This window comes from Schistocerca nitens, chromosome 6 (genome assembly GCF_023898315.1).
Source record: "Schistocerca nitens isolate TAMUIC-IGC-003100 chromosome 6, iqSchNite1.1, whole genome shotgun sequence".
NCBI lineage: Eukaryota > Metazoa > Arthropoda > Insecta > Orthoptera > Acrididae > Schistocerca > Schistocerca nitens.
This window is the reverse complement of record NC_064619.1, coordinates 629,398,661-629,410,470: the sequence shown is the minus strand read 5'-3', so window position 1 is coordinate 629,410,470 and position 11,810 is coordinate 629,398,661. Positions and strand designations below refer to the sequence as shown.

The 11,810-nt window shown below is 37.2% G+C and overlaps 1 protein-coding gene across 3 annotated transcripts in view; it reads right to left on the bottom strand.

Annotated features, from left to right (window-relative positions):
- Positions 1-2,059: 2,059 nt before the first annotated feature.
- LOC126262561 (nuclear factor of activated T-cells 5-like) overlaps positions 2,060-11,810 on the bottom strand; it is a 419,353-nt gene continuing 409,602 nt past the window's right edge. For all 3 annotated transcript variants that reach the window (XM_049959258.1, XM_049959259.1, XM_049959260.1), the window contains exons 12-13: positions 7,032-10,517; positions 2,060-4,356 (exon numbers count right to left, since the gene is read on the bottom strand). In XM_049959258.1, coding sequence (XP_049815215.1) covers positions 4,352-4,356; positions 7,032-10,517 — 3,491 coding nt within the window. In that variant the 3' untranslated portion in view covers positions 2,060-4,351. The remainder of the gene's footprint in view (positions 4,357-7,031; positions 10,518-11,810) is intronic.

Sequence of the window (11,810 nt, the reverse complement as noted above, 5' to 3'; positions counted from 1 at the left end):
CTTTATATGCTCTGGTATGAAACATTAACTTTAGGCAGCGAAGTGCTTCACATCGCCAGTTAGCTATTGGTAATCAGTCTCAAAATGTAAAATGGCAGTCCTGCATTCTGCTGACCACAGGAAGTGTAGCAATCACAAGCACACTTCTTGTAGTCACTGCACTAATTGCTGACTGCATAACTGGTATTGATTTCTTATCGAGAACAAGCCAGCAGCAGACTTCTCCATGGGAAAATTCACTCTCTTAATAGATGGATTTCAGGGGTAACTGATCTCTTAAATACACACCTGGGCCATAGCAAAAATTGACAAGGAATAGATGTTGAATTTCTGTGTAAAGAGAATACAAATCTGTACCAGCAGCATTCTGAACTAATTATTGAACTCAATACAAAAGAGCAGATTGAAATAATATTATCTGAATCCCAATATTTAACCGAAAATCAACGAGCAGACTCAGTTGACATTCTACTGCGATATGTTAAGGTTTTTGAACATAAACCAGGTGTCATTAAAGGATAATGTTGGCATCTGAATGTCATACCACACAAACCATTCTCCCCCCTCCCATTCCTTTGTCAAAACAAGCAGCCATTTCACAGGTGATCTAAAAAATGTTAAACTGGGAAACAGCTGAACCATCTTCAAGCCATTACTGCAATCATTTGTTGGCTGCAGCTAAAGCTGGGGGCAATATTAGATTAGTAATTGACACAGATGCAATATGAAATAGCAAATGTGGTATTTAAGCCCATATATGATCAGTGACGTACCGCACAAAAATGCCTATTTACTATCATTTAGGTACACAAAGAACAAACCAATCAGTGACGTACCGCACAAAAATGCCTATTTACTATCATTTAGGTACACAAAGAACAAACCAATTGTATGCACATAAGGACTTAATGAAACATTTTGATAACGAGCTTCAAAGGAAGTGAAAATTGGTTCTATACGTATGTAAAAGCATTAGTAATAAAACACCATTGACTACTGTTAGCTTGCACAGGTTGGCAGCTGTTCCAATGCCAACTTTTAACCTCTATGGACAAGTACCAATCAACATGGCTACTTTGGCAATAAAAGAAAAAGAGCAAGGCAAGCGTCACAGAAAATTTCAAACTTGGTGGACTAAGAAATATAGGCTGATAAATAAAGTGGCATGTGTTTATGTTCCAGGGGAGTGGTAGGTAGAACATCATCTCTAAAACAGCACTATAAAACAAATTGCAAATGTCTTTGTCAAAAAGGTGAACCAGAACAACAGGAATTCATTGTATGTGTTATTAAAGACAGGAATAGACAACTGACATCTAAAATTAAGTATGTTAACAAGGATTGTCATTCCAGTGCTGCAAGTTTCTTGGCTGCAAATGTCACTGCTTGGCAAGGTAAACCATTTGGTGACAGGGAATTTTTGTAGGAAGTCTGGTTAGCATGTGACCCATCACTTTTTGAAGATTTATCTAGAAAAACAATAAAAGACAGAATCCTAAAACTGATGGAAATATGAAAGAACAAGAACAAAAATTACATCAAGTATTCTTCATATATTTCGTTATATTTTGCTGTGTCTTAATGGAAGTAGTGATAAAATTAAATCTGCCTGTTTAGTTGTTTTTGCTCAATATTGTGTTGTAAATTACACCCGATTGTGGCCAGCAACACCAGGACACACAGAATTACATTGCTGTTAAAAATTCACTTGCTGACAAAGAAATACGTTTTAGCTTGTTTTGATAATGGCTGATAGCATTCCAAAAACGGAGGGCACAAAAATCATTGTCTTCATTTATTTCAAGCACATACTAAATTTCCAACTCAACAACAAAGCTAAATCAGCTACACCTGACTTTGATATTTTTTAATATAACACCCTAAATCTCATCCATATCTCAATTTAAGATGAACAGTATATTCGCCCCTCAATGCAATTCGTATCAAGTGACAATGCAGACATCTCCAAACATGAGCTCATAGTAACACAATAGGCTACTCTGTACTTAAACATAATTTCTGACTGTATGAGGATCAGCTCTGAATAAAAGTGCACTGGTAACTTTTCAAATATTTATTTATAAAGGATGACTAATTTACAGCCTTGAATATTCCAAAGCGGTTTACATTACACACAATATTCTCACAAAATATGAATTTGTAACAGCACAATTACTTTGATACTACAGAGTGAGTGAGTGAGTGAGTGTGTGTGTGTGTGTGTGTGTGTGTGTGTGTGTGGTCAACTGACTTCATAAATATGAAAAATTCTTTCATTAACAACTGCAATGATATAAAAGCAACAATATGTTTCAAAATAATTTTTATTTAAGTATTACATCTTGATGTAAAAATCAGTTCATATCTAACAGAAAATAAACTGTACACGAATTACAACAGGCATTAAAATATTAAAACTTTCACATACTGAAGACTAAAACAACAATCATAATAACGTCTGCTACCAAAAAGTATGCACTGCACACTAATAAGGTGGTTATAATATATAAAAGGTAATTAGGTCATTTACAGTTCCTGTAACACAATGACAAAGAACACATACGGTGCAAATAAACTGTTTATGTATCTCGCGCAGGTGTCTACCGCAAAATAAGAATGTGGAACTACAACAAGTAGGAAATGGGCTTTGAAGATTCATACAAATCAACTGATTAGCAAACAGAATGCAGATGCAGCCTGAGCATATTGTACACCAACGATTGAAGACTAAATCATAAACTTAACTACATTCAGCCCCATCATTCACAGCACAAACACAGCTTCATAAATAACATAAATTTACTAAATTAATTTGTCATCACTGCAAGGCAATTTGTAAAATAGCACCAGTTTAAATAAATAATATGATTTGAAGTTCTGTAGCAAATATAAAATTAGGGACAACCTACAAATGCATATGTACATAAAGAAATATAACTTCTTAAGAAAAGAAGACACCTGCAGGGAATTATCCTAGGAATGATTAACAATTATGCTGTGTACATAAAGCACACATTAGTCTGTTAACATTGATCTTCTTTTTGTGGTTTTTCTTATAAAAATAATTGTCCAGACTGTCAATTCTTCCATAAGGAAGTCCCTAATCTTTCAGACAGATATATTTTACACATCTAAGCATAATATTACTAACAGGCAAGTTGATACACCTTTCATTGAACGAAAGGCTCGAGAAAAAAATTTCCCAAAGGGAAAAAGCTTATTATTCTGAACAAGTATAAAATAACTAGTCCAAAATGTTATAACATAAATAAGTGTTTTTTGTGTGTGATGTCAGTAAATAAGAATCTCTTTTTCCATGTTTCTTTTCCTTATCCTCAGAAATGTAATTGTTAAACACAAAACAAAATGTGTTTCCTCCTCCTAAATTGTAGTTCTCTGAAAATTTATAGTTGAAGATATTCAACTCCCACATCATCAGATAAATTAACTTCAGTCCTTTAAGCATTTACACAAATCCACAAGACAAACCCCATTAGCACTGGCAAATTACATTTTATCAGATCAACTTCTGTTCATATCTTTCTCTTTTTTTGTATAACTAAATCACACACGCTGTTTCAAAATTACATGAGAGCACTGTGAATTCTGTTGATGCCTGAAAATTATATTTCAATTTCACTGCCCCATTAAACAAAACAATGATTAACAGAGGGTGTACCACACTGAAATAACTATAACATGTTTCTTAGGTGGACAGCAGTACCACAATTCCAACTAAATTGATTCCACTCACTTTGCAAATACAAGTTTATGCCTTGACATGAGTGTTGCAGTATTTCTCAATTGCGGTTCATGCTGCTCGCATCAGGAAATGACACAATCCTCCTGATATAAAAGTTTCTAATGAAACTTTTTGCTATCCATGAATCCTTGGCTCAATAGAATACATTCATATTCTGACTTGCAACACACAAATATTACATTAAACATCCTGAACACCAAGGGTAAATTAACATTAAAACAATGACTATGAAATATCAGCTCAATTTTAAGACAACACCAAAATTATATACAGAATCGAGTTTCAGGGTACACTGAGTTACAGAAGCACAAAAATACTATGAAGAAGAATAACAATTTAGAGATTTCATTAGTCTCTCTCTCTCTCTCTCTCTCTCTCTCTCATAAACACTGTTAATATGTTACATAAACAGAAAAATTGATATATACAATAGAAACAGTACAGTAATTACATACTGTATGTAGAATCAATCAGAGAAATAAACTTCATTAGCCATAAAACTGAGAATGATAACGAAGCTTCCTTGCATATCCGTAGGAGGTATCTTACAGCCATGTTCTTTAATACTGTGACAAGCACTGCGACTGTTCAAACTGAAAATAATAAAGAAATGTAAACATTAAATTAGTACTCTAAAAGACTTAATTATTTCTTTGAAGTGAATATAACACATTTATGTTTTTTACACATTTTAAAGACACTAAATTTTTTAAACATTGTGTGAAACTTGCTTGTACAAAAGAGACACAACCATAAGCTTACAAGAGCACAGAATTACCACAAAAGTTGCCACATTGAATATCAACAAAATACACTGATTGTTCAAATTGCATCCAAGTGATTTTGTATGAGAGTGTTTGTAAATTTCCAAAATTTAATGACTTTTTAGAAAACTGTTTTTCTTATTTTTGTACCTATACTTGTAACAAAACAGGTCATTCATATACAGCAAATTAAACTCACTGGACAATACATACTAATTTACTTAAATTTCTGACTGACTACTGGGATAATTGAAAGACAATGGGGGCAGACTGGGGTAGGATGAGGAAAATATTAGTTTCATGTGCCCATTTTTTCGTTTTTTAGGTGTAGCATACCAAATTTATTGTGAAAGCCTATCAGTAGGCTCATTTTCTGTGTAATTGTGAAGGAACAGGTATCTCGGTTGGACTTGCACTCATTATGAATAGGGTAGGGCAGATTCAAAAAAGTTTGGTCATATCTCTGTTTGTGAAGAAATTATCTACATACACAACAGGAGTGACACTGATGACATTGACAGGAGTGGAGATGGAATACACACAGGACAAGCACTTTTAACACGCCACAGCGAGTAACCATTTATATGAGAAACAATAATTCCAGTTGTTAAAATATGGAATAATTGTCCTAGCATTTTGTGACAGCCATAACTCAATTGACTGAATCAATGTTCCATAAAGATTTAAAGAACATTTCTAAATGTCATTGCAAAAATGACTGGATTATCATGTTCAAATTAAAATATTACCCTGGATAACTAAGATAACTATATTAGTGTCAAGGAACTTCATAATCACCATACAAAAAACAATAACTGTCAATGAAAACTGCATATCTTGAGGTATCCTAACCAACACTTGGTTTAATATGAAAGAGCAGTTCTCAAGTCATACAGTATACAGAAACTACTGCTATTTCTAGTCACATTTGCAAACAAAGACTGTAGAAGAAATGACCTGATATACTGACATCATCAGCAGACACTGTATCATTTAATAACAAGTTAACACGCTAAATTCATGCACACAGCTTAAAAAAATAATGACTAGGATATGTTCGTTGTGACAAGAGTCATGTATTGCAGGATATGACTGCAATAGCAACAAATATCAGAAGTACAAGCAATTAAAACATAGTCACTAAAATGCTGAAATATTTTGTACTGTTTGGAAATTCAGTTTTACTGTTTATTCTTCCTAGCTGGTCCTGAAAACTCATTGTCAGTACTGACGTGAGATGAATTTAAATTATCAGTTACCATACACTGGTCAAAAGTAATAGTAACAGTGGTGATGTTGGTGGTTATTATTGAATAACCATGAATGTTAAGAAAAGAAAATGCACCTGTTTAAATTAGAAATACTGGCTTACAGCCATGGCTTCTGTTCCCTCCTACATCTAACCTTGTGCTTCACCACAATGTATACTGGTAGGTGACAGCCATCAACTGCCAATTTTATGAATCTACTTATCTGTTCTTGAAAGTTAAAAGGTATGTTAATAAATTTCTGACCTCATGAGACACTCTTCACTGTAGAGCTATTTCTACCACATATTATCAGGTGAATCAACAAGATCTTGGTTTTTCATCCACTTCTGTAACTTGCTATTTTATCCACCTCTGTAACTCAGAGAACAGTGTGTCTGCCTGCTACGCAAAGGACCCGGATGCAATTCCTGGTACGATCAGATATTTTTCCTTGGTGGATGGACTGGACCATGGTGCACTGAGCCTCAGGATGGAGCTACTTGAGTGAGAAGTAGTGACACCACTGGCAGTGGATGACACAGAGGTCTGCCAGTTATGATGCGTCACTCAGGATAAGCGCACGGAACTTTGTTTCCCTGATTTGTTTGCTTTTTCAGCTGTAATGATGTATCTCTACTACAACAGGCAGACTATAATATATTTTCATTTTTGACACGAAACTGACATCAAGCTACTGAGTTCGAATAACTTTCACTTTTTTTTTTACACCACTATCGCTAAATAACTTGACTAAGACCTATATCATAATCGGTGCTCTTGCACAAAAAAATTCTACAACTTCAGGAAATTATATGTTTGTAGATACTGAGACACATGCTGACTATATTCCATTATTCAGTCACAGACCTGCAACCCTATCATATAACCTTGAGATGGTAATGGGATCTACAATTTACACTGCATCACATTTAACATCTAAATCACGTTTCACAATTCAGAATACATATGAACAGGCAACACATCAGCTTTACGAGACTGATATTAAGCTGAAACTATAAGTAAACTACATTCTAAGTATGCTAACAAACTGTACATTATAAATGTGCAGCTCAACATCTGAGATCTTATAATGATTTTTTTTTGCCTAATGCAGTACAACAAAAATGGAATAAGGAAATATATCATAATACAATACAATTCCCGTATCATTTCCCTGCCCTGAACAACTGGTTTCTCATTTTCCTAAGAATAAATAACATATAATATTTTTGAACAATAGATGTTAGTATTTACCTTGATCAAAGCAGCTAGGATTTATGTAACTTATCAAGTCACTCTCTGACATCTGTGTCAGTTCTTGAGGAACCATTCCCTCCTCACACTTTTTCTGCACTGTTGAACTGGTTGCCAACACCTTGGTTGGTGTTGATGCAGAAGAAATCTCTGCAACAGGTACAGGCAGCGACGGTGCTGCTGTCACTTTATGCTGTTGGTCTATGGTCTTTGCTGTTTCCACAGGATCTGCAATTTGTGTGAAATTACTGGGTGCAGACTCTTGGTCTTTTTTAGTCTCGGAGCAGTTGTTTTCACAGCAAACTTTGCGATCTGAAACTGGGTATTCTCCGACACTTGCTTGACCTCCAACAGTATCCAGTCTTTCTTTTACATCTGATGTTAGGCCAATAATACTGTTGACAGTTTTAGACGCAAGCATATTATTTTCAGGCAATGCTGAGTTTTGTGGAATTTCTGTACTTGAATGGGGCACGTTGTTTAAGGACTCAATCTGTGGCACTCTCACTTGGCAGCTTTCTACAGAATTCATTCCAACAACCATACCAGACCCAGCACTGAAATTCACATTTTGAGAATCAGAAGCAGCTGCATACATAGAATTCAGCAGTGATGTATGTGACACCATGACAGATTCTGAAGTGTCACTAGTAGCAGTTCTTGCTTGTCCACAGGGGTTTGTTCCAACTTCATTCCGATTTTGAATCTCTTGCGATTGTGTCTCATCGGTGGGTAGAGTAGTTTCAGTATCCAAACAATCAGAAGAAACATTAGGTGCTTTTGTAATAATGAGTGGAGATTTTTGGATTTGAGAACTACTGCTCACTAGTGTGGAAGCATTAGTAGAATTGAGCAGTGAGCATAACGAATGTGGGTGGACTGCTGCAGATGCCGCTGATGACAAACAAGAACTGGGTTCCAAAATCTCTGTTTTATTGTTTTTTGCACTTAATGTGAGTGTAGGTGCCACAACAGCACTTGTATTTTCAATATTCCTAGAATGGGAATTAATAATGTTCTTCACTGCAATGGCTGGAGAACAATCAGAAACTTGCATACGAATATCATTTTCTGCAGCTAGAGCAGATGCAACAGCTGAGTTTGAGAGGCAGGCTTGAGACTCTAAAGGAGGAGAGTTCAGATCCATATGTTTGACAGCTATGGGGGAAGAATTTTTTGGACTTGTGATCAAAACAGGGCTGTCAACTGATACAGTAACAGATGTGTCCAGAATCATACTTTTCACAGCAATTGGCGATATATGAGGATTTTTTAAAAGTACACTGTTTGAAGTAGATGGAGTGTCAATAGGTAGTCCAGAACTCGTAGTAGGCAATGATGTATTTATTAGCGTACACTGACCTGACACAATAGTTTCCTTCTGCCCTGCATCCTGCCTACGGAGATGCTCATCAATAGCTGCTGATACAGCATTATTGAGGATAATAGTTTCCTGAGAAATTGGTGCTGATTGTTGCCCTGGCTGCACTGAATTCAAGTGAAAAGGATTCAGGTCACTTACAGAAGAAAGAGAAGGCTGTAACCTAATACTTTCTACAAGAACTGAAGATTGCTGAGCATCTCCTCTGCTATCTCGGTCACTAAGTCCAACTGAAACTTGAGAATTTATAATTTCATTCACTCGAGCTACACTAGCACTTTGATTTGCCATATGGCTGTCAGCAGCTGAATTAACAATTGCATCCAACTTCTCTGTTGCAGAAACCATGTGACTATCCATAGCTGATGATACAAGAGCTTCCAATCCAGAACTGGAGATGAGACTTTGTTGCTCCTGGTTTAACAGTACTGGTGTGGAAGAAGGGGGTGATGTAGCTGGAATGTTCAGTCCTCCACTTCTAGATGGCCCAACTGGCGAACTATGACCACTGCCAGTTGTGTGAGATCCATTACTCAGAGGACGTGCTTCAAGATTGCTGCTCATGCTCTCCATCATTTGGTCATCTGACTTTGTGTCCATAGAAACAGTGTCTCTGGCAACTGATTCCTGTGTGTTTCTGAAAAGAAGAGGAGTGGGTGTTTGTATTACCACTCCCTGTTCAGGTAGAGTGCTCATCATTTGTGATATGTTCAACGGATTCTCACTGGTCACTTGTGGCTCTCGGACTTCCGAAATCTGACTTCTGCATGTCAAAGCATTTTCTGTCACACTTGTTTGTTGGTTGCAGAGATTTGAGAGTGGTGAAGAGGAAAGATTACTTAGTGCCATTAGCCGATTCTGTGTAATTGCCTCCTGAAGTGTCTGGGAATGTGTAATTGCATTCTGCAGAGACTGTGATCCAGTAATGGCTTGTTGCACAGACTGAGACTGTGCTTCTTGTAAAGACTGTGAATTTGTAATAGCCTGCTGTAAGGACTGCTGTTGTGTGACAGTCTCCTGCAATGACTGTGGCTGTGTCATTGCATCCCTTAATGAATGAGGCTGACTGATCACCTCCTGCACAGACTGAGATTGAGCTATTGCCTCCTGTAATGACTGGGACTGTGCCATTGCCTCCTGCAGTGAGTGAGATTGAGCCATTGCCCCCTGCAAAGCCTGTGGCTGTGAAAATGCCTCCTGCATGCCCTGGGACTGAGTGAACGCTTCTTGCAACGTCCGAGACTGACTAAACGCTTCCTGCAGTGTCTGAGGCTGTACAAGTGCCGTCTGCAGTCGCTGAGGTTGTGGAACAGACTCTTGCAATGTCTGCGACTGTCCAATAGCTTCCTGTCTGGGAGGAGACTTCTTAGGACTTTCTGCCTTGTCTGACCTCTCCTGTGAGTCATACAGAGAAGCCAGCTGGATGTCTCCGACAAACCCAATTTTTTGTGAGGGCTGTTGCTGAAGAACGTGCCTAGGAGTCAACAAAGTCTGCTGGTGGGATGACTCGAATAGTACCGACTGAGAACTAAATGGCACAATAGGTTTCTCAACAGGCAAACCCTGAGATGTAACTACAGCAGTAGTGCTTGAACCACTGGAACTACTGTTTTCAGCTATTTTATATGTAGATGCTTGTTGACTAGCATCCTTAGAATTATCTTCTAAGTGGGAGAGGAACTTTTCAACACTCTGCCCTGTTTGAGACGGTAAAGGTAAGTACGTATCTCCAGACACGAACCGACGAAATGTAGCCATGGAAGGGGGCTGCGTGCTGGACAAATCGGCAGCAGTGGCCAGTTGGCCCACAGTGGTGACAGGCTTCATTCGGAGATCTATACCTTTCAGGTCTTCTGGAGACAGCTGATTAGGTGAACTTTGGCTTGATTCATCCGCCAGTTCTGTCTTCAGTTCAGGTGCATGCATGTCAGGAATAATAAGCTGCACATCTGGTGTCCTCCGTGGCAATGGTAAAAGTGGAGGTAATGGCAACATTTTAACTCCTACAGTTGAACTTTGCTCATTCTGTTTTTTCTCCTCTTTTGCTACAGCACCAGCAGGTGTCTGCCACATCATTACTGGGCGCACATCTTTCTCAGCAGCACCTGTCAATGAAAAAATAGCCTGATATAGTCACAATAATATAGTATACACTGTGTTACTATTACTTACTGTACAAGAAAAGCCTACTGGACAAAACATTAGTCACCTTTTACTAACTGTGTGTAATGCTCTATGAGACACAGTAACAGATGTCATTTGCTGTAGCACAGACAGGGCAATGTTCTGACATAACAACAGGAATATTCAACTATTTGTGATGTGACTACTGATGCAAGTCGATAGTAATGCTTTGATGTCATTTCTCATTTTTGGAATGGTGTTACACATTGTCAAGAGATGTTCATGAGTGTTCAAATTCAATGCCAATTTGTTCATCAGAAAATTGGCAGCAGTGATAAAAGGCATGAAGAGAAACTGTAGCACATGAGCTTTCTTTTAATTTTACGTTTTACACAGTCTACAGAAAGTCACTAAGCCAACTTCTAATAAGCTTGTAACGTCAATTGGAGATGTCATTTTTTCACATCTATGTTTCTCTCATTGAGCCTAAAATATGGTGGAGCATATGAAGTGTGGCGAGTCTATAAAGTGCAACTCATAAGAAAAGCATTGAACAATAACAGCAATGGTAACAAAGTTTGTCATTAAGCATATGTCCACATCTATGGTTTTACCACTAAGCTGCTGAGATATTTTATATTTTTCCTTGCTACTTTATTTCAGCTATAAACAGCACATAAAATAAAGATTTCTGTATCTCCTAATTTATTTTACTTCACCATGTTCACCAATTTTCACTTTTTTCTGGGTGAGCACAAAGGAAAGATCTCTCAAAAACATGTGTTTTGATTTATAATTTGTGGTCGTGGCATTTTGGAAAATAGCTGGAGTACCTTGTACAAAAGAAAAATTTGGAGTAGGTATTAAAATCCAGGGAGAAGAAATAAAAACTTTGAGGTTCGCCGATGACATTGTAATTCTGTCAGAGACAGCAAAGGACTTGGAAGAGCAGTTGAATGGAATGGACAGTGTCTTGAAAGGAGGATATAAGATGAACATCAACAAAAGCAAAACAAGGATAATGGAATGTAGTCGAATTAAATCGGGTGATGCTGAGGGAATTAGATTAGGAAATGAGACACTTAAAGTAGTTAAGGAGTTTTGCTACTTGGGGAGCAAAATAACTGATGATGGTCGAAGTAGAGAGGATATAAAATGTAGACTGGCAATGGCAAGGAAAGTGTTTCTGAAGAAGAGAAATTTGTTAACATCGAGTATAGATTTAAGTGTCAGGAAGTCGTTTCTGAAAGTATTTGTATGGAGTGTAGCCATGT